The following is a 27,911-nucleotide window of genomic DNA, read 5'->3' as shown; positions in this document are numbered from 1 at the left end:
CACACACGGATCCCTCACACACACGAATCTCCCTCACACATACGAATCTCCCTCACACACACACGGATGTCACAGGCACACGGATCTCTCACATACACACGGATCCCTCACACACACGAATCTCCCTCACACACACACGGATCCCTCACACACACACGGATGTCACAGGCACACGGATCCCCCACACACACGAATCTCCCTCACACACATGGATCCCTCACACACACACGGATGTCACTGGCACACGGATCTCTCACATACACACGGATCCCTCACACACACACGGATCCCTCACACACACACGGATCCCCCACACACAAATGGATCCCTCACACACACACGGATGTCACAGGCACACGGATCTCTCACATACACACGAATCCCTCACACACATGGATCTCACACTCAGGCATCTCTCCCTCACACTCGCCCCTCACAGCGTTGCCCGCTCTTTCTGAGGTGGCGCGCGCTCTGCACACGGCCCAGGGGGCGCTGCGCCGCCTCCCCTCAGGGCAGCGCGCGAAGCGGCGGCGCGCGCCGCGCGCCCTTTCTCGCCCGCCGTCTCTCGCGAGAGGTCGCCACGCGCGTGCGCGGCCCCGAGCGGTGCGCGAGGAGCGGCGGCGCTGAGGGGCGGCCGGGCGGGCCGGGCGCGACGCCACCATGAGCGGCACCCTGGCCAAGATCGCGGAGATTGAGGCGGAGGTACCGCACCGCCGCCCGCCGCCTCCCGCGGGACGGGCCGGGCACGGAGCGCCCAACGGGGCGGACGCGGGGCTCGGGCCAGGGAGGGAGACGGCCGCTGGGCAGTGCCGTGGAGGGGTGGCGGGGCCCGGTCCCCAGGCGTCGCGCAGGGGCCGAGGGCGGCAGAGCCCTCCCGGTGTGAGCCCTCGGTCCTGTGCCTTTGCAGATGGCCCGGACGCAGAAGAACAAGGCCACCGCCCACCACCTGGGGCTGCTGAAGGCCCGTCTGGCCAAGCTGCGCCGGGAGCTCATCACCCCCAAGGGCGGCGGAGGCGGCGGCCCCGGGGAAGGTGCGTTGTCTGTTCAGGAGCTGTCGAGGTGTGACGGAAGTCGATCTACCCACAAATCCTGTCAGATTATCTGCTAAACAGTCATAGAATCACAGAAGGGTTTGGGTTGGAAGGGACCTTAAAGAACATTTCGTACTACTCCCCGTCATGGCGGGGACACCTTCCACTAGATCAGGAGCCCTATTTAACCTGGCCTTGCACACTTGCAGGGATGGGGCAGCCACAGCTTCTCCGGACAACCTGCTCCGTCCTTGCTTTCTCTTGTCCTACCCGGTACGGGACTCTAACCATGATTTGTGGCCCTTCCTAGGGCTATGGACTGGAGCACTTCCTGAAGTGTATATGAAAGCGCTTTTGTATTTTGGCTCGTACAATCTTTGCAGAAATCTTAAGGGTTTTACATGAAGCAGCAGCCTTTTACCTTTGCAGCAGCCACCTGTTTTTATGTATAAAGGTGTGTATTTCCTAAGCTGCAGTGCTTGAAGGGAATGCTCCACTTACACTGAACTCAAAGACCACTGTGAAGTTTTGCAGCCAAGATTTTATTAGGCAGGTGTATGCCATGGACTGTTACAAAGTGGTGCAAGGCAATAGAGATTGTGAACAATGTGTTTCCCACCCTCATCCTTCTTTTAGGAAAGCTTGCTTGGCTTTTACTCAGGCAATATTAAAAATAATAGTGTGTCTGCTGTCCAGAACATTAGAAGATAGAAAATGTCAATCATTAGACAAATTTTTCTACTCCTTATTTGCAGGTTTTGATGTTGCAAAGACAGGTGATGCCCGCATTGGGTTTGTGGGTTTTCCATCAGTGGGGAAATCCACTCTTCTGAGTAATCTTGCTGGTGTGTACTCTGAAGTGGCAGCCTATGAATTCACTACACTGACTACTGTGCCTGGAGTCATTAGGTACAAAGGAGCAAAGATCCAGGTGAGATCTTGTCTGTGAGGGTAGGATGGGCTATACAGATGCTGTGCTGTTAGGGTTGAGTGGTCTGGCCTGACATGAGCAGGTTAGAAATGATGTGTAAAAGTGCTTGAGAATATCTTGGAAATGTTTCCATGAGGTATGGATTTTTCCCTGCTTTTTACTTTGCTCTGGGAAGAAGTTCCTGTGGTAGTTCTAACTTTTCCCTATGAGATAATCTGTTCCACTGGACCAGTAGGGCACATGGGGTAATACAAGATATAACAATTGGATGGGAAACAGTCTTGTCATACTCTGTTCAGATTTGCAGTAGAGTCAGCTGGTTTAGAAGGGTAAAAGTAGGATTGATTTAATGAAGAATACTTTTCTCATGTGATACTTTCCTTCCTGTGAACAAACAGCTGCTTGATCTGCCAGGAATTATTGAAGGGGCCAAAGATGGTAAAGGCAGAGGACGACAGGTCATTGCAGGTGAGTATGTTAGAGCTGGAGACAGCAGCCTATCACTGGTTCCTTTAACACAGTACAGGAGAATGAAGGGTTCACTCACTGTTCTGATGTCTTTAAAATGCTGGATTGTTTACTGGACTTGAGCTGTCTGCTGAGAAGCAGTAGCTGCTTTCATATTGTTGTTTTCAGTTCTGGCTTTGTGTACTTGCTGGTTTGTGCTCTGCATTGACACTTCAGTGAAAGCACATTGCCAGTTTTGCAGGCAGATGTGATCCCATCCTAAACAAGGCTGCTGGTTTTATTTCCTCACCCAGTTAATTGTCCTCAGTCTGGTGTCTGAGTGGAGACAGGAAGATTTTTTCCAGCCTCTGTCATTCTTACAGCATGTGAAGATCTATCACTGATGCTTGGTCAACACAATAAACTTCAGTCCTACACTGGTATTTAAAAATAACCAATATGCTGGCCTTCAGGGGTCTTGTAGTGTCATCAGTCCACCGAGCCACACTGTGGTTGTTTTGTCTCAGGTTGTGTGAGCACGCTTTTTGAGAGGTGACTTTCTTTTTCTGATTCTTAGTTGCTCGAACCTGTAATCTCATTCTGATTGTTCTGGACGTGCTGAAACCCCTTGGCCACAAGAAAATCATTGAGAATGAACTGGAGGGATTTGGAATTCGTCTGAATAGTAAGCCCCCCAATATTGGCTTTAAAAAAAAGGATAAAGGAGGCATTAACCTTACAGCCACAGTAAGTTGGAAGTTTTCTTTAACCAAAATTAAAAACCAAATTGCTTGAAGAAAAAGGCATTTGTAGTTGATGATATATATGGGACCATGCTGTGCTGACTTCTTTAGGAGCTGAACTCTGTACAGTGCTGCAGTCAGTTACTTTCCTTAGAGGCCATCCACACCTCTCCTGAAGCCTGACCACTTCCCTGCCTTCAAAACAGAACCTTGGTTGCTTTCCACACATTACAAGTTTGATATCCAAAGGAGAGTGTGCAAAAACTGCCTCTTATCTGGTGGTTACAATGTTCTTCCCGTGAGGATTGCTCAGTTTCAGGCCTTGCAACCCATCTACCTGAATCTTTAAAAGCATAGGAATAGCCAGAGATACAAAAGGCAGAACTCTGCACTCTAAGTACCTAAAGTGTAGTTGTGTGGGCTCTGAACTAGAAGATACTTGGGTTTGTGTTGCATCTGGTCCCAAACTGAAAGGAAGCACTGCTTCTGAAACGTTGGATTGCAGCTCTCAGTGGGGCATTAATATAAATGCAGCTGGTAGGATTTAGGTCTGTTTTTCCCTCTCCTCAGGCCAGCTATGGTGAAATCAGAGTCATGTCCAGTAACTCAAAATGCAGCTATTCTTTCTAGTAATGTATATGCAGTGGTTGCTAGGTGACAGCCCTGTTAATTGTAATACTTGATTTGGCTGTTAGCTCTGCCATTCCTTAACACTGTGTCTGTCTCTGTTCAGTGTCCTCAGAGTGAGCTGGATACTGAGACAGTGAAGAGCATCTTAGCAGAGTATAAAATCCACAATGCTGATGTCACTCTGCGCAGCGACGCCACTGCTGATGACCTGATTGACGTTGTGGAAGGAAACAGGTACTGTTGGCTCCCTGCAGTCTGTATTACAAAGAAAAGAATTCTCTTTTGGGTTTGCTTCCCATAGAAGCTGAGCCAGTAATGTGGCATCAACATAGAGATAAGCTTTTTAAAAATATTTTTTTTTTTGCAGTGAAGGTAGCAGCATGCTGCTGTCAGGTTGCTCTAGCAATTTCTTTCTCTTTGCAGGGTTTACATCCCATGCATTTATGTCCTAAATAAAATTGACCAAATTTCCATTGAAGAACTAGATATCATTTACAAAGTACCCCACTGTGTGCCGATATCTGCTCATCATCGCTGGAACTTTGATGATCTGCTGGAGAAAATCTGGGACTACTTGAAACTAGTCCGAATGTAAGTCAAAATTGCTGCTTTCTGTGGAGTTACGTGCATGGCTGAGACTGAAAAAGGTCTCAGGAATGGATGAGGAATATTTTACATTGCTTTTCTACCAACTGGTGTTTGCTTTGTAACCCAGAATTTGTGCTTGTCTTAGCTGTTTTGTGATAGCCACAAGTGCTGTTTTGAATTTGTAGAGGAATTAAAGGAGAACCTTGTGAAACCAAGACCAAAACATATCTTTAAAAAACTCCTGAAAACATGGAACTCTAGACAAACTTCGTGGTAACACTGTGATTCCAGATGTAATAATCTTTTCAGTTTGTCATGGATGCAGCTCTCTGGACAGAATTTAGTTCTTCATCTAGAATTTCAGATATTTTTAGTACAAGTTATTCCAGGTTTACCTCATAATTCTTAGGCATTTTTAGATTAACTTATGAATGAATTTACTAATACTCATAATACAGTAATTGTTGTCTTTTAAATTTATATCTATCATCTTGTAATAATATAGAATATATTGTGAAAAGGCATTTTACAATCCCTTGTCTCTGTGGTCTAGGTATCTATGCTATAGACTTCATCAGGTGCCTTTTCTAATATATGTTGAGGTTTTCAAAAAAAAAAAAGGCAAGTTGGAACCATAATATTAAAGATGTTCTTTTCCAACAACTCTTGCCATTTGGCTTTTTTTAAAGCACCTTCATAAAGCTCACAAGTGAGAAACCTTTGCAGTTACAAGGGAGAACCCACTGCAGCCACTGGCTGTGCAGATGCATTTTCAGCTTAGGTCCACCAAATGTTTTGCAGTGACAGTGCAAATCACTGATGAAACATCATGATGGGTTTTTGAAAAAGAAAGTTTTGGTATTGACTGATGGTTCCATCTGTGTTACAGCTACACAAAACCTAAAGGGCAGCTCCCAGACTACACCTCTCCTGTGGTACTACCTTACTGCAAGACCACAGTGGAGGATTTTTGCATGAAGATCCACAAAAATCTCATAAAAGACTTTAAATAGTAAGTATTATTGTAAAAGAATATATAGAATAGAAAATAACTTGCCTTTAGAGATTTCATCCTCTTCTAAACTAGAAGGGAATAGCAGGACTTTTTTTTAATGTTAAAATGAATAAATCTACCTATGATATTCAAACTTAATACTTCAGTTGCCGTATTTGATGTTCTCATGCTCTTTCCTACATAAATGTCCTCTGTGGAGACAAATTTATTTTGCTATTTAAAAATAGCACTAGACAGCATTGCAAGCCATTGTCCCATGCACTTGAGCACTCAGGACAACTTCAGGCTTTGTTTTGAGCTGCTTCTAACCCTGGTTAGAAGCAACCACTCAGCCAGGTACTTGTAGAGAATAAAAATAGCTCTGAAGCATTGCTTTCTGTATTAGCTGTGTGACAGAAATAGCTGCTATTCTGCTTGCATGTCATACTTCTAAGCCTTTTTAATTTGATTTTTCTTCTTTCAGTGCACTGGTCTGGGGTTCGTCGGTTAAACACAACCCTCAAAAAGTTGGTAAAGACCATACTCTTGAAGATGAGGACGTTATTCAGATTGTGAAGAAATAAAGTTATTCTTACATGGTTTGTTGCTGTGCCTGAAATTTTGTCATTAATTGTAATTAACACCCACCCCCAGTTTTGATTTAGAAATGGTCTTTTATTATAGTACCTTGCTGCATGGTAAAAGTGATGTTTCTGGCCAACTTACACTGCAGGGGCTTGCTCCAGCAGAACTTGCAGATGAAAAACTCTGGTTAAATGACTTTCACAAGGACAAAATCTTACAAGAAGCTTTGATTGCAGGGATAAGGTTCTGCTGCATGTCTTTCCAAATTAGAAGAAAGTTCACACATCAGGAATTACTTTGTTCTAAGAACAAAACATAAAAAGCAGAGGCTAGAGAATCATATCTTATGAAACAATGCTAGAGGACAGAGTTCCAGCTGCCTTTATCTCAAAGTGTTCTTGTTGGAATACATCAAGGCTATTAATAGTCCTGCAGTTGTGGAAAAGCTGGTCAGTTCTGCTCAGGAGCAGTTGCTTTTTCAGTTGTTTAGACTAGAAGAAGTGAGCTAGCTGCTTGTGTCTGTATCACTGAAAGCTTCTAGGTTTTCTTAAAAGAATTTCCTGCCTCGATAAAGAAGTAAGGTGCTCAAGAGAAGCACATTGCTCTTAGAGTGGTTCTCTTGCTTAGTAGAGATAAATAAAGAAGCTTTTAGCTCATATCAAGTGTGCTTATCAAATGCATCAGCCTCTAGCATTTGCTCTCCTACAAAAAGGAAGTAGGGGTGTTTATTTAGACGCATAAAAAACACTCCCCCTCATGTTATTATACATTCAAGAAGACAAAGTGATTAGAGACACCCACTCAAGCACTAAATCCTTGGACCACTGTTTGCTATTCAGCCTGGTAAAGAAACATCCAAGCCTTGGTTCTACTCCAAGCATTTCCGCCTGTACTTTTTCCTCAATCCCTGTGGAGTGAGGGGAACTGCTGCAGGGGTGTTTGGTTTATGTGCCTGAGTGCAAGGGGCAGAAGATGAGGCTCTTGCTCAGACTGAGTTTCACTGATGTTTCCTCACATTCACACTTGGTTTAGAGCTGGTAAATTTTCCAACTTCTAATACACTGAGCCTCATTCCTCACACTTAGCTGTGACATTTAAATGCAGCAATTCCATCCTGGGTCATCAGTGAGGCCAGTCACTCTTACCAAAGCAGACTGATCCTCCCCACCCCTGGACTAGTTGAAGTTTTCTGCATCTCAACTCAAACCCAGGTTCCATCTGACACACAAGAACAGTGCTAAGAATTAATATTATGACATAATTTAGTACAAGAGCAATTGATACAGAGAGCTGGTAGAATCAACTTTATTTACAGAATGTTACTGGGAAAGTGTCAAGTTAAAAAAGTATGAAAACAATCTTACAAGGACAAGCTGGTGATTGCATGTTTTACAGGGATTGTTTTGGGAACAACCACTAGAAGTATGGGTGACCTCCAACAGCTTCCACATTGGAGATTGCAGCTTGCTATTTCCATACAACACTGTCTCTGCTGGACTGAAACAAACCCACCACAGCACACTGGCAAGGGTTATAAAATACAGACAAGTGATTTTTTTTTTCCTGCTGCTGGTTTTGCTTTCAGTGAGACCCAAGAAAGAGCAAGTCTGTGGGAGTTCTGGTTTTACTTTCACCTCTTAAAAGAGCACAATGGCCTAAGCTAGGTAGGACATGACAGCAGTACTAGACTCAACACAAGTGAGGGAGTGAAGTGAGGAACCATGCACAACAATGGAAGAGAACATTTAACTGTTCAGGGAAGTGAAACAGGCTTAAAAGGAACATAGTATTTTAAAACCAAATATACACAGTAAGATCACAAAACTACCCCATCCTCCCCCTTTCAAGCCACAGAACAAGACTCCAAAGGCAAGTTTCACAGTAATGGCATCACCAGATGCAAACTAGATTGAGGACAGCTCTCGGGACTCCCTTCTATGAACAGCACTGAAGGCAGTACAGAATATCCACAGCTATGACTGAGGAGTTGAAGGGTGAGGATTCCAAGGCTCCATTTTGATGACCTTTAGTAACTGGCTTGAAAGATTAAAACAAGGAAAATACTGCAGCTAAATAAGGACCAGCAGCAGCCCTCTTGAAAGAGCAACAACCAGTAGGTACCTACAGACTGAAGATCTGGCTTTATCATGACTGCACCAGGTCCCATCCTCAAGGCTTTTGAAGACTAAACAATTCTCTCATTTGGTGGCAAGAGTCACAGGGAATCAGACCTTTGTTACATAGACAGCAAGATGTGGGCTTTTACTTTGACACTTTAGCTACACTGAGTGCACAGTACGTGACAGAAAAATGTGAGAGGGAGACCTAGAGGAGATGAGCAGCAAGAAAAGGCAAAGCAACTTCATCCTGTTCACTCACGCTTAGGATATGCAACTTTAATCTTAAAGAAAGTCCCACACGTACAATGGAGAAAGGTCCAAACCATAGGCACAACTAAAGCTCAACTGTTATCAGCTACTCTTATGTACAGCTGTATAGATTCAAAAAGGCTATTCTAGGTGTGTATGTACAAAAGATTGTTTATACAGAAGTCTGTACAGAAGGGTCTATACATGTAGTTTTCTGCAGAAGGAATCCATAGCTGCTACCTCTACACTAGAGAATATCAGCACTTCATTCACATATCTTACAAAAACAAACAAAAAAAATAGACACTTCCAGGATTAAACTGGCTTTGTCGTGCATCTAAATTTCTTCAGGCTTCACTATCCAAGCCATAATGGATTCTTTAGTCTTGATGCAGACATGAGACCAGGACAGGTGCCATGTGCTTTAGTCTCTCAAAAGGAAATTCTGCACAGGAGTGCTAAAAATAAAAGCCCCAAAAAACCAAACAGAGGTGAAGTCCTGACTATGGACATTCCCATCCAGTCTAAAGAATCGCAAGTGTTCCACCCAGTGGTCACTGTTCACTGCCGGAATTCCAGTTCATCTACACTGATGACTTTGGATGGCATGGATGGAAGAGGCTGCTGCAAGACATCTGAACCAAACCATTTTGCAAGGCCAATGGGAGAGCCACTTCTCTGGCTGGGGCGATGGTCAAGCTGTGTGTGCCCATGAGATAATCCAGTCCGAGGCAGCACATTTTGAGGGGTTGTTTGTGCACCAGCAGGTGATCCCTGTGCTCCAGAGCCTGTGAAATGTAAAGCTATTAGAGGTGGAGTAACACCCAGCACAGATTTGCCCTCGAGCTATCACCTGATAAGGCATGTGAGCCGAATGTGGCTTTTATTCATTCTATGAGCCCCAGAAGTCCAGGTACCACGTGCTTATTTTCATTAGTACTCCCATAAATGGCCTGACACTGCCAGTTCCGGACACGGACGGGTTTGAAGGGAAGACCAGGATCAAATAGCATTTCCCTGGAGAAGGTGGGTAGCCTGTGGCCCAAGAAGGCTGAAAGCCTGCACACATGCTGCAAGAGTCAGAACTGTCAGTAGCAACACATGTTCTGAAACCAAACATTTCACTTGGACTTTGTTCTGGCATAACAGCTTGCACTGGCCCAAACCACTTGAGACTCACACAAGGTTAGTGATCACGAATAACTAAATTTGAAGTAGCTTCCTGCTACTACAGTGCACTCAACACCCCAGAAAGCAGCCTTCTAGAAGTCACACTCCTGCTGTCTTTCTAGCCTACCTGATCGTTGTAGCTGCTGTTGCATCATGGCGAGCTGCAAAGGTGTCCCCGAGCGTGGATTTAAGATGTGATGGCTTGCTGTTGGTAATGGATAAAAAGGCTGGCCAAGGATGGGAGCAGATATTCCCTGCAAGTGAGACAGGTCCACTCCAGGAGGAAGCATACCTGTTGAACACGAGCAAGAAAACTTCTTACCTGATAAGCATAAGGAACTTAATGCAAAGCAAAACATACGTATTTAGAAGGGCTGGAATTTACTGTCTGATTTTAAAGCTAAGTTCTGATATAAGACTACCAGTAGTATCAGTTTGTGCTGCTCCTAACACAGTCTCAAAGAGAACATGGAAAAACAGGAAAAAAACATATGGATTACCTGCTTGCAGCAGAGGAAGATGTTGCGGATGGACCCCCTGTGCCATCATTCTCTGGACCAATCCTGGGTGCAGTTGATGAGCAGGTCGTACAAGTGGTACATGGGGAACAAGGGGTACTTGATGAACAGGACGAAGAAAAGGGCCTCCTGGTACTGGGGAGGCCATTGTAGGAGTCTTCCTACCAGCTGATTTGGGCCTGTAGTCTTGCTCTTTGGTGCAACGATTTGCTTGGGTAAGAGGTGTGGAACATGCAGAGCGCTGCAGTGCAGGTAGTTTGGTACCTAAGGTGGGCAAAGTTCCTTGATCTGCATTCTCCACAGAACTAGACAGTAGGTTATCTGTAGCTAGAATCGAATACAGCTATTACAGTCCACAGCTAGAGATTGCACCTAATGAAAATTAAAGCTTAATGATTGGATTTGATAGGTTCCAGAACTAGCTGAACTGTAGTCATATATATTTAATAGTAAGCATCTTTTTTCTGGATGCTTATGGCCAAATTATTTCAAAGAGAGTTAAGAGAAGGAATATGTTCCACAAAAATCCCTGTACAGGAAATTTAAGTTACTTTAGAATCAGCAGTAACTCCACTTTTAATTCTTATTTTTCCTTCTTAGGAATATTGAACTGGCAGCATGGATGAGTCAGTGCCAAATGTGATAGGAGGTACAAGAGATCCTCCCTAGGTTTTTCAGTTTAGCTGCGTTTGGTGGTTAACAGCAGCCTTCTACATCTGACATCTGCTTAGCAAGATTTGGAACACTAAAGCACCTCCAGAAGCTACTCCCACAGACCATCCAGATGAGTTAGACAAGGCCTGAAATACCCTGGCATCAACTACTACAGTGGAGGTATTTCAGCTGGACTGCTACCACAAACTGCAAGCTGCCTCTACAGCTACCAGCGCTGAAGCACAATGCCATGGCCATTGGCCATGCCAGTCTTGACTGGGTCAGGCAACTGGTGTTGGGCGTTTCCTTTTAACAGCCTCTTACATCAGTTTGGGTGACAAAATGCTTCCCTGATCTGCTATACTTAAGAGCTTAATTGGACTCAGCTTTGACTGTTCAGTTGTCTCAAGAGAACTAAGTTTTCAATTACTGGTGTAGAGAGCTGTGGAAGCATTATTGCCACTGTGCTTGTTCATCAAGAAAAGTTGCAAACAATTATGGTCCAGCCCTCTTAGTGTTGCTCAGAAATTGATAGGAAATAGAGATTAAGCCCCAGCACTAGTGGAAGAGCATCCCCTCCATAGCTCTGGCCCCTCTTCCCATAGGCTCCCTCACTTCCTCCTCATCTCCACGGATCAGGAATGTCTAAAGGTAGCCTGGGTGTATTGTGTGCTGAGACAATCTGAGCCTATTCCAAATCCCTTTTGTCGGTGGTATTTTAAAGCCATTACAATACCTTCATTTGGTCTCTGATTTTCATCTTTAACATCACTGATTTTCATTTTCCCAGAAACTGGATCCTCTTTGCTTTTCTCTTTGCTCTCATACATCTTGCGAATCACCGAGGTAGGTGTGAAGGAAGGAGACAGCTGCAGAGAACACAGTAAGAAGCAGTGCTTCACCCAGTGCTCATTATCCAGGCCACAATATCTCAGCTGTAGGAGGACACCAATTCTAGCACATCCTTTCCATTTAAAGCTCTTATTTTGAATCAGCTGCTGTGTGCCCATGATTTTACTTCACCTCATTTAATAGCTTTATTCTATAATTTCAGCATTTCCCTTTAGCTTTTTTGCAAGTCCAATATCAAAATCTGCAGCTGTTCTCAGTTAAATGTACCTTAACAGGCTTGAAACAAAATAGCTGAGCTGTAGTGTAAGTTACAGCTATTTCCTCTTGGCTATTGGTTCAGAAGAGCAACTCCATAGGAATTCCTATAGAGCTGCTTCATCTGCATTAACTCAGGGCTGATGTTCTGCAGAGAACTATTGCCTCATTTGGGTATTCCCCCATTCAGAGTTCCATAGCACCTGTGGAAGTTACTAATTTGGAATATAAACCTGTATTACTTGTTTCATTTGGCAGATGATGGTCTGTGTCAGTCCTGAGCTGCAAGTACTTGACTGACTAATTGGAAAATTTAGATCAAAACTGCATTCTACACAGTACTGAAGGCAGAGATTTTGGCTTTGAGATTTTACTCATTTTCAAAGTGACCCAGAAGCGCCTAGGCATTTTTTAACCCACAGACACTTAGGTCAAACACTTCATACCCGAACACCAGTGTTCTCTAAAGCATCTCGTGGCTTTCAGCACTTGTCTTCTTAAAATTTAAAGACCAAAATATGATGGCTTGAGTTTTCATAATCACCTTCATTTGGTTTCAAAACACGAGGTCAAGGTAACACTAATGGTATTTCTTCAGTTTTAGGTAAGACAGTGGTCAGAAAAGGCCCTTTTCCAAGGTGAAGACATTCAGTTAAGCATGAAGGAAAACTTATTCCTGTATCGCACAGCCACAGATAAAACACGAATGCGATTAACTCAATGGCCTCCCCTTCTCCCATCGATTACCACTGCTGTAATCTGGTAACTGCAGACACTTTGACAGTTCTCCCTACAACCACTGAACATCAGGTACTGACCATGCTTGTAATGGATGCTGCAGGGGCTGGAGAAGATGCATTCCCTCTGTGTCCTGGTGCAGGGGATTTAGTCATTCGCTGCTGCCTGTGAAAGGACAAGGAGTCAGAACAAGCTCTGCTCTTGGCACAGAATCAAAGGCAGCACTGCCAAGACCCAATGCAATCCTGAGTGACTAGTGCTAATATCTACTGAAAGACAATACTTACATTAAAAAATCAGTTAACAGCATACCCCTTACATTTTGCAGTCAGGTGCTCACCTGTTTCTGTAGCCATCTCTGCTTTTGTCCATTTGTGGTTTACCAAAGCCATGCTGATAGAAATTTGCTGCATGTATGGCCAAGTCATGTGGGAGTGCCAATCCCTCTAAGGCAGCTTGCTGGATCTCCAGGGGACTCATCTGAGGTAGAGTTGGATAAAAACCACACAAGTCAAAGCCTGTATTTGGCTGGGGTTTTTTTTCAGATTCTGAAGATTGACAGCTATAGCTACTAATGCCTTCACCAACATCTGCCCATCAACAGTCTCTGTTTTATTTACAGGCAATAGAAGTTTAAAAAAAATTTTGTACTTCAGGTACTCTAAGATGGGCCAAATTGCAATGAGGTTTTGAGACTGTATTAAATTAGACTTTGCATCCTCACACTCAGAGTAAACTTAACAAAGCACAAACGTCTGGGTGCAACAGCTAAGAGTTCCCACAAGTTAGCTCTAGACCACAGAAGACAAAGACATGCAAATATATTAAACAAAAAGCAGTTCATCTAACCTGTGCAGCAACTGGGCTCATGGGCTTCCTTACACCTGGAAATGGATCACCAAGCAATTGCTGAGAACCTTGTCCAAAACCTAAAGAACATAAAACATTTGTATTTAAAAGTATTAACAGTTTATTTCAATACATAGAATACATATCCCAAAGTAAAATAATGCTACATGAATTAAGGATTCATTGTGAAGACTCTCAGCTCACCCCTTAAATCTACATAGAGCTACATCTCTTCCTTGTCACAGAGCTGGGAGAGCTACAAAAGAGGGCTCCTGGTAGTGTTTTGTAGTACAAATGGCCAAGTAGTCCTTGGGAGTTATTCTTACGCAATAGCTGAGCACATTATTCCTCACCAGAACTCACTGTGAGGTCTGTGTGATGAATTTAACATTAGAGACAGTAAGTGAAAGGCAGACACTGCCCTAGTTGCCCACCAAGTGCCAGAGAGATTTTACAGTTCTGTAAAGCAGTCTTTAAAAAACCTCAAGTAATCAGAACCCACTTTGCAACCAGTCTCACCAATGGGTGAAGAGATTCTGTGGCGCAGGTAATCTGCAGAAGCAGCTCGTGTTGGGAACACAGGTGGGATGGGGGGAGAGGGGGCTCTCTGTGTCAGCAGAGAGGCTGCAGGCTCCAAACCACCTATCAGGCCACTTAAGACATTCGACGAAGCAGGTCTGGTAATGGGTGGACCAAGAAGTTCCTAAGAATAATTAAAGAAAGAACATTCAAAATGTGGCAAATTTACACAAACTAGCTCATTTTACTACACTACAGACTGCCCTATTTATAGCAACTTAGAGACAAGGGGACTTGTGCAACCAGATACACCAATCCTGGTTTGCTCAGAATTAGGCACTCAGCAAGCTTTTCATTTTCAAGCCATAATTACAGGAAATAACGTGACAAGATAAATTTTTAGGTAAACTGATCTAGTCCCTAGCACTTTCTTTATAGTATCTTGTCTGACTACTGATCCCATAATTGCCTTAAATGCCTTATTTTCAAATAATTTTTGTTTTCCCATTGGGGATATGCTTTAAAGTACTTTCCTCCCCCCAGTAATAATACCTGCAGAATATTCTTTGACAGAGGCTGGCCTGACATCTCTGGAGGTGACATTAAGTGGCTTTCAAGGCTCTGCTAAGAAAATGAAAACACTGTAAATTAGACATAAATACAACCAAGCTCAAGAAGAGACTATCTACATTCACTTCAGGGACAGAAATAATTTCATCTGTTGTGTTAGAACAGTAATTTATGCAACAGCCAAATAAAATTTCAGCAAAATTAAGGGCTGAACTGGCTCACAGACTTCCCCTAAGAAAAATGCCCTGTGCTAGATTGCATACAGGTATTTCACTGTGCCTCATTCAAGTTTGGGTCAAATATATGAATTTATGTAATTGTGTAAAGTGGAGATGGAATATTGAGCCATTGGTTAACTGAAAATATATAACAAAACTAAAAAGTGTTTGTATGTTAAAGAAATTATTTAATATATTCTTCTGAGCATCAAAATTGCATGTTAATGTAAAGAGATACCCAAAAGCTAAAGTATTGATTTAAGTCTGAGATCAATCTGCAAATTCTTCACAGGGCAGATTCACATTCTTCACTCTCTTTTAGTGAAGTGGGATGAGTCTAAAAGTCCTTGGGCATAGTTTGGCAGGAAAACCACATGCTTTAGACCTACTCGGTTGTTAGAAGTATCTTCTGGTGACAGAAATATTTACTGACAGCTTCTGGGTCAAGCATACTGCTTAGGCAGTTAGTGACAGGATGAAATTTCATCCTACAATCCCTTGCAGTCTAAACCTTGCTATCATCTGTTGTTTAATATTAATCTTCCAGCTAACAAGTATTCACTTCAGTTTCATCTTAGTACAAAGCGCTGTTAAAAGTCAAGTGCAAAATAATAGATTATTCACTGACATACCTCTACTAAACAAAGGTCACTAAAAACATCTGGGCTTCAGGTAAGGGTTGGCTGTTAACCCCTGTAAACACAGGTCACCAGAGGCACTGGCTGCACTTACATTGACTTTGGGCTGTGAAGGCAGAGTCCCGCTTGCCTTCATGCTGCTGACGAGTTTGTTAAACGCAGTCATATCCCCATCCTTCTTCATCTGTCTGGAGCCACTGACATTCAGGGCTTCTTCCATTTGCTCAGCCATAAAGGGAGTGGCAATTTTCCCCTCCTGATCCACTTTCAGACCTTTTAGCCCAGCTTCAACTTCCTCCACTGAAAGTACAACTCCTGAATGTGCTGAGAAATACAGGAGAAATACTGGTAAGCCACACTTCTGTTCTCAAGTGAGCTAGTAATTCTTGTGCAGGAGTTGAATAGAAGTTGTTTGAAAGCTAGGAACAGCCAAAAACTTATTTTTTGATACTGATACTAGCTGTCAAACCATGACTGATCTGGGTTTAGACTGACATTTAATATATCCAAATTCAGAGAACTGACATGCACAACTACTGCCATGTAAGATTCCACAAGAACCTGTTTAGGCTTCAGCTACTAAATTCTCACTCTCGTTCATTTATCCTGCAAGAAATGTTACTACATTTTACAGCTTTGCTGGCATTTAACAGATAATATTCCAGTGACAATTGAGTTGGTTTCTTTTCTCAATTAGGAAAGTTGCATTTATATTATACTCCAGAAGACCAGATGGTTTACAGCCACAGTGCAAGCCATGTCAAATTTCTGAAGCTATCATAAGCAGAAAGAATACATACCTGGAAAATCTAGATACTTTAGAGACTCAGTTACACACTTAAGCTCAGTGTGTATAAAGTTTGAAGTAGATTTTTTGCTCAGAAATTAAAGCCCCTTATAGAAAGATTTCACTGGCATAACCAGCACAAGGTACAGTGCTCTTAGCAGTATTTTTTTCTGTATATGCATATATACACACATATATAAACACCTACTACTAGTGCCTGACATCAAGGTTAAACATGCTTTATGGACCAGCTAACACACATGACAAGGCATGACACCTTAAAAGAAAAGGAAGAAGAGATAGAAGCATGCCATGGGTTGCAGATGTTGGCCCAAAGAAATAAGATTTACTGGAAATTTGGGCAAGGGGGTGGAGAAAAGAAACAATGATGCAGACATCATGCAGCATAGAACATGAGTAAATATGATGCTGGTGGAGAGGAATTGATCTGAAAACTCCACAACACTTGAAGAGCTGTACAGCATTTTGTGGGAATGCAGAGCCCCACATTAGGTACTTTTGAGTGAATGGAAGCTTCCCCACAGATTTTTTTTTTTCCCTTCATCCTTGGTTTGTGAGGATCAGAGTTGAAAAAGTTTTTAGTAGGAAAGTCAGACTAAGCAGAACAGAAATAGAACTACAAGTCTTTTTAAAGTGAAATTAAGGAAGTTCTCCACATGTTAGCCAACACTCCCTACTCCCAGACTGGATGCTTAAGAATATTTGCAGTGCTTAGATGCTTTCCTTCCTAGCTGCTTCACACTAATCAGAGGGGCATCACTTTTTCTTCAGTCCAGTTTATGTGGCAATACATGCTGCTTGCCAAAGAGAAACCAGTTTGGAATTAGAACTCAAGAGTTCACATGCATTGTACACTCCATGCATGCTATGGACCCAGACATGCAAATCCCTAAGCTGGAGGCACCCTTGGAAAAAAAAATCCCATTCTCAAGCCACTGTGCAACTTCTTAGATACTGACACTTAATGGATCAATGTGATCCATTACAGACACTGTCAAGGACGACTGACACTGTCAGTTTTTGGTAAAGCCAGAGTTTAAATGCCAGTTTCAGAGCTGACATTATCAGTCACCAGTATGAAAAAACTGCAAATGCCATACACAAAGCTGGAAACTCAGATCAAGACTTGCATCATCTTATAATTGTTTCTGGCCACTAAAGCAGTCTGATAAAGGGATGTCATCCTGTGATTAGGATGAAAAGAGTCAGTGATGATATTGACACAATTGAGAGCTGCTGAATACTGAGTTTTCAGTACTGTAAGTAAATCTATAATACTGCCTACTCCAGGATTTGGGCAGTTGGTTTCCAGAATACCAAGCCTCTTGCTGGGAGATACTGCATCACAAGAACTTGACAATAGCTGAAGAGGCACTTACTGCTCTCTCTAAGCTTTTCCTTGTTGGCTGAAAGACTTGAGAGAAGAGGTTTTAAGTCCACTTTGGCTTTCTGTAGCATTTCTAGGATGTCCACTTTGTTTTCAGAGTGGTCTTCCAATGGAATGGGAGCAAAGTAGTTTCCAGAGTTCTGGCCAGGGGAGAGAATGGCTTGCTCTAGACCTGAAACAGCAAAACCAGGAGCACTGCGACATCAGTTTACCAACCCAATGGCTCAAGATGAACACACACTGGCAACCAACTTCAGCATGTCACTGCAAAGTTATGCCTCACACCCCTTGCCCAAGATCAGCTGGAAAGTCATCAGGAAGCACTGACAAGAACATTTATTAAAAAAGAACTTACAGCTGCTTACTCTAAAAGCTTCCAAAAGAATGCCAGGTCTTAAACTGTGGGTGAATTCACTGTCCTAAAGCCTTATCTGCCATCTACTTATTGAATGAGTAAGAAAGAATGTGGAAGGAGGCTACCTGACCCTGCACTGTCCTGCAGCCTTACCTGCTAGCCTCTCCAGTTCCTCATGAGGGGTAGATCTCAAGCTGCTTGACCGACTTCCAGAACGACTGGGATTAGAAAACCACCTGCTGAACCTGCTGGCAGACATTGAACCTTCCCCCAGCACATCTTCTATCATCTAAGGGAGGGGAAAAAAAAAAATCTCAACATAAGCAAGATCAGCAATATCTGAGAAGCTTTACTGTGCAAACAAGATTCTTCTGCTACAGACAACTAGATGCTGTTCCCAGAGTTTCAAAGCTTCGATGTGCTTTTTTCCTGCAGACAGTTAACATAACCCAGCATACATCTCTAACTGATACCAAATATTTACTCACAGTAAAACTGTAACTGAAAAAGCACAGTCAGAGCACCCAAAGACCATTAACTACACCATTTTAAAGTGGAAGTGTCAAAAGAATCCCAAGTATTTAAAAAACAGTGCATTATAAAAACGTAACTCAAACTAAAGCTTCTCCTATCCTGCAAGACAGTACCCAGTTAAAGCCTGGCTCAATAGGCACAGATGCAGTTTCAGGCAGCATGCTTTCTTTTAAACAAAAGGAAGAGAAGCTTCTTCCTCTCAGAGAAACTGTTTTTTTTCTTAAACAAGGAGCACTCAACACTATTTACAACAGAGAAAAAAATAGTATTGCTCCATTTGGTTTTGATTGTTTGACTCTAACATATTAGAAGAATTAAGACAAGAAATGTACAAACCTATGGTAACACTTGTCACAGACATATCACCAGTACAAAGAAACTCCCTCTTATGACAAATTATAACATCTCCCCATCTGTTTCATCAGCAGGACTTTTCACTTGGGAAATCCCTGCTTTTAAAAGGAGTCACTACCTTGCACATATGCTGAAAGCAGATTATCAAGTCTAAAGAAACCATTTACAACTTCGATAGGGAGAATGAACTCTCCTCCATTTATTTGTCAAATCACTGGCACCATATGATGACTCTTTTCTAATGCAAGCAGCTTGGCCACATTAAAGATTAAAGATTAGGTCAGAAGTCCATTTTTTTTTTTTTAACCTCAACATTTCTAAACCATGTCAGGTCTGTTTGTTTGCAGTCAGAACACAATTTTTGACTTCTGACTGAATTGGTAGGCTGTGTTTATCCAACATAAGAGTAATAATTCTAAAAAAAATAATTAACCTCTTAAAGGTTTAAGTAATAAAGATTCAAACCCTTTCAGACATATCTTTTCAGGCACTAGTGTCTCCAGGCTCACTGCCTGCCACGAAGTCTGCACAGATCTGTTTGCTGCATTTCCCAGACTTGGATAGAAAAGGTTGTCTTCAGTTAGATTAAATTTGTAGAGTGAATCTTCTCTGAACATATCTTTAATAATTCCAAAGAAGATCCATTCAGAACATCAATTTTGAGCCTTCAAGGAATGACCAAAAGAAGGGAAAAATAGTCAAGTTAGTCTGCCTCAAACACTTTGGAGATGGAGCCAGTCCCAGGGATAACACCTTGGCAGAAACATCCCAACACTCCAAAGCTAAATCTCCGCAAAGTCATCTTAAACTTACACACTTCATAAAGGAACTTCCACAGTGCAAGAAGTTTTAGCTTTCACAAAATGCAGCCACAGCAAAAATGCTTCTCACAAATATACCCAGTCTTAAAACCCAGAAAACTCACTGAAGCCAGGCCAGGAACGCTTTTATCCAAGTTAAAGAACTCATTGAAGTCAAACTCTCCTGGAGCTGGTTCTTGTAAAACAGCTTCTCTAGGAACTTCTTGATCTGCTGGAGTTTCATTGGCAAGGACAGCTTGCACTTCATCCTCTTCTGCCACTCCACCATTGCATTCTATGCCTGAAAAAGAAAACCAAGCTGAATCACTGAACTTGACTATTTCCTGTGGGAACAGTGCCTGACAGCCAATGCACTTGCCCAGGGATTACAAGCACAGGCCCAAAGGAACCCAGCCCCCAGCTGATACCTCATCAGTTACACTCCACTGGCTCCTGCAAGAGAAAACAGCACCCACTACAACTCCTAGCACACAGCTTCTAGTCTGGTAAGACTATCTAGCTCAAAAAAAAAAAAAGAATTGCCATTGAACTGTGCACAAACAACTGCATCCTGATCAGCCTGGGCTGTTACACCACACCAAGCACATACAGCTGCTGCAGAAAGTCAACAGCTGCTGCTGTTTTTCCATCAAGAATCCTTTGGCAGCTCCTGCCTTCCAGACATGGGTTCTTAATAGTCAACATATGACAAATACTGCTTCTCCTCCTTCACCAGGAGCAAGGCACTTCTCACTTTAAAGACTTCTCAGCAAGCTTGCACAGGGCACTGCAATAAAGTTGTGACAAAGTTGGCTACAAGCTCCTGTGCTTGGAACTGCACTACAATCCAGTTATGTTGTCCACCTGCAGAATTTCTAGTATTAAAAAGTCATCTCTCCCACCATACTGCAACTTTTTTTTTTTTGTAATCATCCAATTACAAATTCAAGTTTCCGAATTCAGTTTAAAGCTGTGTTACTGGAAGATGTAATCCCAGATCAGTGTTCCTAATGTTAGTATTACCATAAGAAAAAAATATTTCAAGTACCTCAGAGCATTAGTTTAATTTAAATGGAGCCTTCAGCACCCAGCAGGATATAGACATGAATAAGACCTTTAGAATAACCTATCAACTTCTGATATCATTCAACATCCACACAAGTTTTTTTTTTTTTTCCAGCCTCTCAATCTAGCCTCTCTTTGGAAAAAAAATGTAATTGATCTTTTAGATTACTAATACCATTATCGGTTTTACATATTGTGCTTCAGGACGACCAAAAGCTATGCAAGCTTAAGATAAAGGTTTTCATTTACACTTGTCTGGATCTGTAACAGTCACCTCCACACCCAGCAATCTGCCCCATGAGCAGAAGAGCAGAGCTTTCGTGAGGTTTGCCCTTACTCACCTTCTTTCAGCGAGGCTGTGCGTCGCCTCGTACGTTTTCTTCCTTTGTGATCTTCCTCCAGAATTTTATCATCAAAGCCTGTGAGCTCAATGGTTTCAGACTGACTTGTAGGCCCAGCAGAGAACCACTCAGGTTCCTCTTCAGTGTAGGAATCATTCCTTCTTCGCTCCCCAAAGACACGTTTGCTGTCACCAAATTCCCTCTGAAGGGGGATATTAAAAATATTAGCCTTAATAAAATACTGCTTCCTAAGATTCTTCCCCGACTTCCACTTTCACCAATTCTGGATATTTAAAGTATGTATACAACCTCCCTGTATGTTCTGTAAGCTTTCACATTTAAGCTTCACAGCTGAATTTCTGCTTCATTACACCAAAAGCTATTGATCTGCAAGTGCTTCCATAAAATCAGTTTTGCAGGCTGTGAGTTATCAGTTCCTTTTTTTTTTAGTTTAAAAAAAAAGGTATTAAAAAAGCCTGAAAGCATGGAAAGCTCCCATTTGCTGAGATTAAAGACAATGCTTGCTGACAACTGCCAGGTCAAGAACTACAAATGAACGATTAGACTTTTGAACCTCTTGCTAGTAAAAGTCAGCCACAGGCAGGGTTCGGCTGATAAACAGCATTACATACATCCCTGTGAGCTCTCTGAAGGAATGTAAGTTTTGAAACACTAAGTGCTCATCCTTCACACCCTAAGAATAAAGGGTGTGTTTGCACAGAACACTCAGCTGCTGTATGCAGCTCACCTGCCCCTGGTGCTTTTAGTGCCCAGGTGTCCAGACTCCCTGGTTTAATATGCAGTCAGGAAAAGAAGGAACAAACCCTGAAGCGTTTATCTTTGTAGTCCCTGTCACGATCCCGGTCCCTCGCATCCCTGGAGTCACCACCCCGATGGTCTTTGTCGAAGTTCCTTGAGGAGATGATCCTGCCACTGCCAATCCTGCGGCCGCCGATCACGCGGACACCGTCACTGTCCTTTTCCAGGGGGCTCCCTGCCCGACGGGAGCTGACGGATGCAGTTACATGACAGCCACCCCCAAAGCTTCGCCTCTGGGGACTCAGGACTACATCCAAGTCATCTTCTTTCACTCGCTCTCTTGGATCTGCAAGTCAAAGACCACACAAAAAGCACTACACTTAATCTATTAGTAAAGACAAGTGACTTGTCTGTATAGCAGCCTTCTGTTTCCATCGCCTTGCTGCTATCCCAGGGCTTCTAAAGGAAAATGCTCATGATTTATTTCTGTGAAGCTGATCTAGCTGAGACCACAGGAAATGCAAACAAAAAATTTACAGCTGGGTATTGAGGAACTACTGTGGTCTCCTAGAAGTACCTGCTTTCCCAATATAGATCTTCTAAGAGCTCAGCCTCAAGCTGCAGGGAAATTGTCCCACTTGTACTTGACACATGCATTCACTATTACATGACAAGAATAGGAGGATATAACTAACTGTTGCACAGGTTTGTTCTTCAGTAATAATTACTGAAGTTTAGTTGGAACAACCAAGATTTCTTTGACACTTACCCTGTGCAGTCAAACAATTTTCAGAGACTTTGTTTGGTCTCCTTTGTGTTATCCGAACAGAAAGGTTTTGCCAACAGCCCAGGTTCAGTTTTGAGCCATGTGCTGTAGAACACACTCACCAACTATCCTGCGCATAAGAGAAGTCCGATCTGAATCCAAATCTTTTTTAAAGCTTTCCACTGGTGAAGTTCTTCCTGAAGTTGGATATAAAGATGCATGCCACTTCTCTGGATCCCAGACACCATCACTAGGAAAATAAAATTGCAGGATTGTTTGCTACCTAGTAGTCTAATAAATACTTCATAATGCTGCTGCTGGAAACCTAGAATTCACTGGTTAGCGACCTGTACAAGTGAATTATGCTTCATACCCTACTTTTAAATCTGCTGTACTATGGTTTATTACTTCACACATAGTATTTGGATCTCTTCTGTAACAGCAAGGAAGTATAATACCCAATATCAAATTTTAAAAGACTGGTTATTGGTGAAGCTTGCCTGGTACACTGAAAAACAGTTCAAGTGCATCATATGGTGCTGCTCTTAAGCATTTGGGTAATTTTACCTCAATCTCACACTTGTACAATAAATTCATCTGAATAGTAAAGAAACTGCTGCTTAAAAAACTTACAAACACCAGCCAAGAACACTCACCTCCATTTTTAGTGAGGTGCAGTGAAAACATGGGAGAGTAATCCACTAAGCAAGGCAGCTTGTTACAGCCTGACCCAGTCTGTGCTACACACGTCCTTGGTACCTTTTCCTGCAAGTCTGTAAAGACTTGTGTTGTGTGAAGTTATGAGATCCAGCAGAAAATAATCTCTGTTCAAAGACCAAAATCCTTGGCCAGAGCATTGAGCCTTTCCTAGTAGATTAGTACTTCTGAAAACTGGACTCTGTAGCATCTGAACTTTGTGGCATGTATACCTCCCATCAGCATAAAAGCACTTCTTAGCTAAGTGTTTTTTACAATTAAACTTTTATTTTGAAATAAATGTATATAGCCTTTATATAAGCAAGAAAATACCTGTCATATTTTTCAGAAAGACAAGAAGGTCTTTTCTTAGAGTAGGGACGTTCTTTAATATCCAGCAATTCCTCCTAGGAAAAAAAAAAATTAAAATCAAGACATGAGTTTCAATTCACACTGAGATAAGACTTAAGTGACTCAAACCATCTATTCCAGACTGCCTGTTCAATTTAGTGTTTTAATTTGACAGCCCAGGTTTCCCAGTATGTTGTTTCCTATCCTGTGAAATACAGCACTGAAAATTTATATTTCAGTTGTTCTACCAGTGGCCACTGACCAAACACTTATTTGAAGCACTAAGCCTTACTAGGCCAGGTTCAGTTTCTCATGAACACTCCAAGGCTGCTCACATCATAAATGTTTATGTATTCACTTCCCTGGACAGTTCAGCTTAAAAGCAACACAGGCATAATGGACACCAGGGCTGGCAAGTTCTCAAGAAGGAATCAAAATTCCTGTGGTTAATGCTATATAAAGTTCAGCAGGTAAAAAAGCATTAGCACAATTTCAGTCACTGGTGTAGATCTGGGAATTCTAGACAAGCTTGCCATTTCTGACCATCACCAACTCAAAGATATTAAGATATGTGTTATACAATTAGCCATTCCACCCAACATCAAATTAATGCTGAATGATATCTTATTGTCCCACTTTCTACCAGCTTTACCTTAGCTTACCACTGCACACCCTGAGCAGTCAGTCACTTTACTGACAACCAGTGCAGTCTCACTGCAGTTTGCTACATTCAGAAAGCATTATTAATGGTGTGACCACCAGTGCTTTAAATCAGCATTAACTCTGCTGCAGTTAAGATGCACATTTCTAGTTACACTTACTCATTCTCCCAAGATCCCCTTTCTTCAACCTGCCTCACTCCCAACTGCATTGAATTGATGCAGAACTATGCAGGGATCAGTGGGCAGCTGGAAGGATAAAGAAATCCTAACAGCAGACACCATACATCAGCCAGACTGAAAGAAATCTCTTCACCCTTTGCCCCTAAAAATACAACATCCTTCAGAACTTTTATATAATTTTTCCTACGTGATTAAAATCAGTTCATTAACTATGTGAGTTTGACACTTGCTCTAGATGGCAATTTGGTAGCTGGACAAAACCTTAACATCACCCTGTATTAGACCTCAGCAAAAAGAGTGCCATTAAAGGGAGCCTGGCCTCCCTGCCCACAGCTTCCCAAAATAAATCTCAATCTGTGAGGAACATCAGTGCTGTAATACTATCAGAGCCTGATGCAGATACTACAAGCATTAACAGCCCTGTCCATCACCAGATTGGGAATGGATTGTTTTGCTGGCCACGAGAGGGAGTCCACAGGCTCTCATTCACATCCTATCACAATTCTTCCACTCAAGTGAGGAAAATTTGAATTGTTTCTTGCCTTTCACTCATTAGCTGTGCACCCTTGGGGGAACAGCTTCCCAAGAACTAGAAAAGACACAGCTTAAACTGTAGAGCGCTCCTGTAACAGAGGAGATAAATGCTGGCACTTCCACATGTGGAGCTTTATGTTTAATTCACATACATTCTAAGCAGGCTGGGGGGGAAGTGTGCTTAGCTGTTATCATACAGTTTTAAGCAAACAGCTTAGAAGTACTCAGAGAATGAGCCAGACGTTTTCCTAGTGGTAGTAAGTGAATATAAACCATTAAAGGAAATCACCCCCCTTTCCAAATCAGCAGCACATACCCCAAAACAGTGTTCCCTCAATCCCTAATTAGGAAATTAGGAAAGTAGGAAACTGGAACACATGAAAATGCCCTAAAATGTTCATTACCTCACCACCTTAAAATACTTGAGATGTAACAGGTAGAGAAACTACATGATGCAAAGTATTTTAACACAGACTGATTGCTGGTATTTCTTGATTTAGGCTCCTTGGAAACCAACTGATAAACAAGACTAGGCACCTTCTGGCACTAGTTCTGCAACTTTATCCTGGTCAGAAAATATAGGTACTGAATTAACAAAGCTGAAGCTACAAAGGCATTGCTTTCAGTAAACAGCCACCACCAGCATAGGCTGAACAGTGCCTTAAAAAGCAGAGCAGAAATTGAAGCTGAATTCAGTTACTACACAAGAGGACTTAGGCAAGACTGAAAGAGAATAGAGGCCGCTTTTTCAGCGGGGGAGCTTTAAAAACAGCTCCTCTCTTTCACTTACCAGTTAACTGACTAACTAGGTCTGAATAACAGTACACTTTGCATCCTCAAAAGTTAAGGGCACATCTTTTCTAGGAAATTAGAGAGATTTAAAAAAGTTTGCCAATTCTGAAGTACGTGGTTTATTGTTGATGTCTACTTAAAATAAGCCAGAACTCTACTATCTCAACAGAACAGAGCCACAATGATAATTTTTTTTCTTTAAAAAACAACCTACTAAAAAGCCAACAGCTCCGAATTCCTCAAGTAAGATAACACAATCAGCAACAGTAAACTATCTCACCCTGTTCCACACTTCAAGCCATTTGCTGCAAAGTATCTTAACAGCTTTTCACAAAGCAATGACCACCTGTTCCCACAGCTTGTAGCCATGGGAAAAATCACCCACCATTTCAGACTCTTCCCAAAGGCATTTTTCAGCAGTGGTAGCAAAACCAGATTTGAATCCTAAACCCTACAGCATATCAAACTCACTTAGTACTAGAACAATCTTTCTTTATTTGCAAGTTATTTAGCTCTTCTTCTTCCACTCATACATATATTTAGGCATCACAGTTAAACAAAAGCACCTGTGTTAACGTTTGAACACTAAGCATTGATTAGAGTCACAACTGTTTAAGCTTCCAGCAATCAAATATGACCAACTCTAAGGTTACAAAAGGCACCCAGTAAACATATGAGAGGTAACATATGAGATCCTGGTAAGATCTAGTGTGCTACCTTCCTATGAAATGGCATCTACTGCAAGGAAACATTTTTGGTCAACGTCTCAAAAGAACACTGCTGAAAACAGAACTACGAAGTGCTTGAGAAAGCTGGTAGAACAACATACTTCAGTCTCTACAATAATCCCTCAGCACATGCTGTGGGGTGCTCAGATATTAAGATAAGGTGGTGGGAATCAAAAGCATATCGAGGACAAGATTGCACAACTGCATCGCATTTAACAAGCTGCTCATTTGATACCACCCTGCAAATCCTAATTTTCAGCTTTCACCTCACTGTTTCCCTCTCACAGGAGCCTCCACCTCCCACTCGACTCCTGGGACCGAGACTTCCACACACAACTCAGAGACGAAAGGAGAGTGAGCTGACCTTTGTGTAACGATGTGGGTATTTAGTTGTAATTCTGTTCAGCTCCAGGAAAGCATCGCCATTTTCAGTTTCTGTTGCACCTCCTCTTTTATCCATGGTTACTTCAAAGCCTTTGACCGCGGAGCTAATTAAAACAAAACCAACCCGTCAGATTTCAAGACGTACCTTTCTAGAGGGTGCATTTTCTTTCCAGCCTAAGTCAGTTTAGCACTTAGGCACAGGAAAGTAGAGCCGCGCTCCCCAGCAGCGCCTGTCCCCTCCCAACCCTGCCCCTTCCCCCAGCCCCGGCCAGGCGGCTCCGCTGAAGGGTCCGAGCCGCTCCGGCAGCGCGGCCGGCCCTACCCCGCGCTCCAGCGGCTTCGGCACAAGGAATATCGGTCTGCGGGCACGGCCGGGGCGCGTGGCCGCCGGGACCCGCACCCCCACACACCCCGCGGGGCCCTGAGGGGTCGGGCGCCGCTCGCCCCACGGCGCGGGGGCAGCGCGGCCCAGGCGCCGTCCCGAGGCGCCGTAGCCGCGGGGGGGGGAACGGCGGCAGTGGGGCAGGTGACTCAGCGGATCCGCGCCCGCCCGCACTCACCGGCGGGTGTCCCGCGCCGCTCCGCTCCGCTCAAGGCCTCACCGCCGCCCGCGGCGTTTCCTGCTCCGGCCGCCGGCCCCACTTCTCCCCCGCCCGCCCCCACTGAGGGGCCGCACGCGCCCCGGGCCGGCGCTGCCGCCGCCGCCACCCCCCCCCAGCCCCGGCCGCCCCGCGCAGCCCCGCGCGCCGCCGCCGCTCCCGCTCCGCCCGGCGCCGCCTCCGCTCAGCCGCCGTAGCCGGGGCCTCGCGCCGCCCGCTCCGCACCCATTTAACGCCCCGCGCGCAGGCGCGTGGGGCGCGCGCGCCGGGGGCTCCCCCGCCTGCCGCCTGCCCGCGAATGGGCGGCGGGAGGCGCTGGCGGCGGCCGGGCCGCGCTCCCGCCCTGTGTCCCCGCCGCCGGCCGCCCGCGGAGCCGGCGTCTCACCCTGCGAACGGTGCGGTGGGTGAGGAGATGCGCGGGGCTCGGCGAGGGCCTGCAGGCAGTCTGGGCGGGCAGCCCTGCGGGGGAGGCGGCCGCCGGCGGGATGCGGTGCGCGCCATATGCGGGGTGGCGGCG

General features: G+C 43.6%; 3 protein-coding genes across 11 annotated transcripts in view; 2 read left to right on the top strand and 1 right to left on the bottom strand.

Moving 5' to 3' along the window:
* Positions 1-583: 583 nt before the first annotated feature.
* Positions 584-5,966, top strand: DRG1 (developmentally regulated GTP binding protein 1). Its single transcript, XM_053959243.1, has 9 exons — positions 584-702; positions 908-1,031; positions 1,787-1,962; positions 2,361-2,430; positions 2,987-3,156; positions 3,886-4,016; positions 4,206-4,373; positions 5,260-5,382; positions 5,849-5,966. Exons 1-9 carry the CDS (start codon positions 661-663, stop codon positions 5,946-5,948), a joined length of 1,104 nt encoding a protein of 367 aa, XP_053815218.1. The 5' UTR covers positions 584-660; the 3' UTR covers positions 5,949-5,966.
* Positions 4,004-27,469, bottom strand: EIF4ENIF1 (eukaryotic translation initiation factor 4E nuclear import factor 1). Of its 8 annotated transcripts, XR_008433992.1 has the most exons (20): positions 27,356-27,468; positions 26,776-26,899; positions 23,498-23,571; positions 22,591-22,718; positions 21,768-22,048; positions 20,944-21,145; positions 19,663-19,838; positions 18,003-18,138; positions 17,487-17,666; positions 15,394-15,623; positions 14,426-14,497; positions 13,874-14,057; positions 13,355-13,434; positions 12,846-12,985; positions 12,586-12,670; positions 11,397-11,529; positions 9,989-10,333; positions 9,616-9,780; positions 6,091-6,251; positions 4,004-4,037 (listed from the first exon to the last, which is right to left on the bottom strand). XR_008433992.1 is itself a non-coding variant. In XM_053959240.1 (19 exons), the coding sequence occupies exons 2-19, from the start codon at positions 26,869-26,871 to the stop codon at positions 6,235-6,237; spliced, it is 2,724 nt and encodes a 907-aa protein (XP_053815215.1). In that variant the 5' UTR covers positions 26,872-26,899; positions 27,356-27,468; the 3' UTR covers positions 6,044-6,234. The 8 variants fall into 8 exon arrangements, 7 of the variants coding, with proteins under 7 accessions (XP_053815215.1, XP_053815216.1, XP_053815211.1 ...); XM_053959240.1 differs by lacking the exon at positions 4,004-4,037 and having other exon boundaries at positions 6,044-6,251; XM_053959241.1 differs by lacking the exons at positions 4,004-4,037; positions 6,091-6,251 and adding an exon at positions 7,239-9,106 and having other exon boundaries at positions 9,989-10,051; positions 27,356-27,469.
* A 263-nt stretch (positions 27,470-27,732) lies between these two features.
* SFI1 (SFI1 centrin binding protein) overlaps positions 27,733-27,911 on the top strand; it is a 30,217-nt gene continuing 30,038 nt past the window's right edge. Inside the window, exon 1 of one of the 2 annotated variants that reach the window (XM_053959021.1) lies at positions 27,733-27,789. The gene's annotated coding sequence lies outside the window, so the exon portion shown is untranslated. Of the gene's footprint in view, positions 27,795-27,911 lie in introns of both variants that reach the window. The other variant, XM_053959022.1, reaches the window with a different exon arrangement.

Source organism: Vidua chalybeata, chromosome 18 (genome assembly GCF_026979565.1).
Source record: "Vidua chalybeata isolate OUT-0048 chromosome 18, bVidCha1 merged haplotype, whole genome shotgun sequence".
Lineage (NCBI taxonomy): Eukaryota > Metazoa > Chordata > Aves > Passeriformes > Viduidae > Vidua > Vidua chalybeata.
The sequence above is the reverse complement of the archived record's forward strand: the minus strand, read 5'-3'. Positions and strand labels throughout refer to the sequence as shown.

Excerpts from the sequence above, each read along its gene's own strand:
- DRG1 (XM_053959243.1), top strand. The coding sequence starts at position 661 with ATGAGCGGCACCCTGGCCAAGATCGCGGAGATTGAGGCGGAG. Across the intron at positions 703-907 it reads TCGCGGAGATTGAGGCGGAG|ATGGCCCGGACGCAGAAGAA; the intron begins GTACCGCACCGC and ends GTGCCTTTGCAG. Across the intron at positions 4,374-5,259 it reads TACTTGAAACTAGTCCGAAT|CTACACAAAACCTAAAGGGC; the intron begins GTAAGTCAAAAT and ends TCTGTGTTACAG.
- EIF4ENIF1 (XM_053959235.1), bottom strand. The coding sequence starts at position 26,871 with ATGGATAAAAGAGGAGGTGCAACAGAAACTGAAAATGGCGATGCTTTC. Across the intron at positions 12,671-12,845 it reads AGAGATGGCTACAGAAACAG|GCAGCAGCGAATGACTAAAT; the intron begins GTGAGCACCTGA and ends GTCCTTTCACAG. Across the intron at positions 10,334-11,396 it reads AAATCAGAGACCAAATGAAG|CTACAGATAACCTACTGTCT; the intron begins GTATTGTAATGG and ends ATTCGATTCTAG.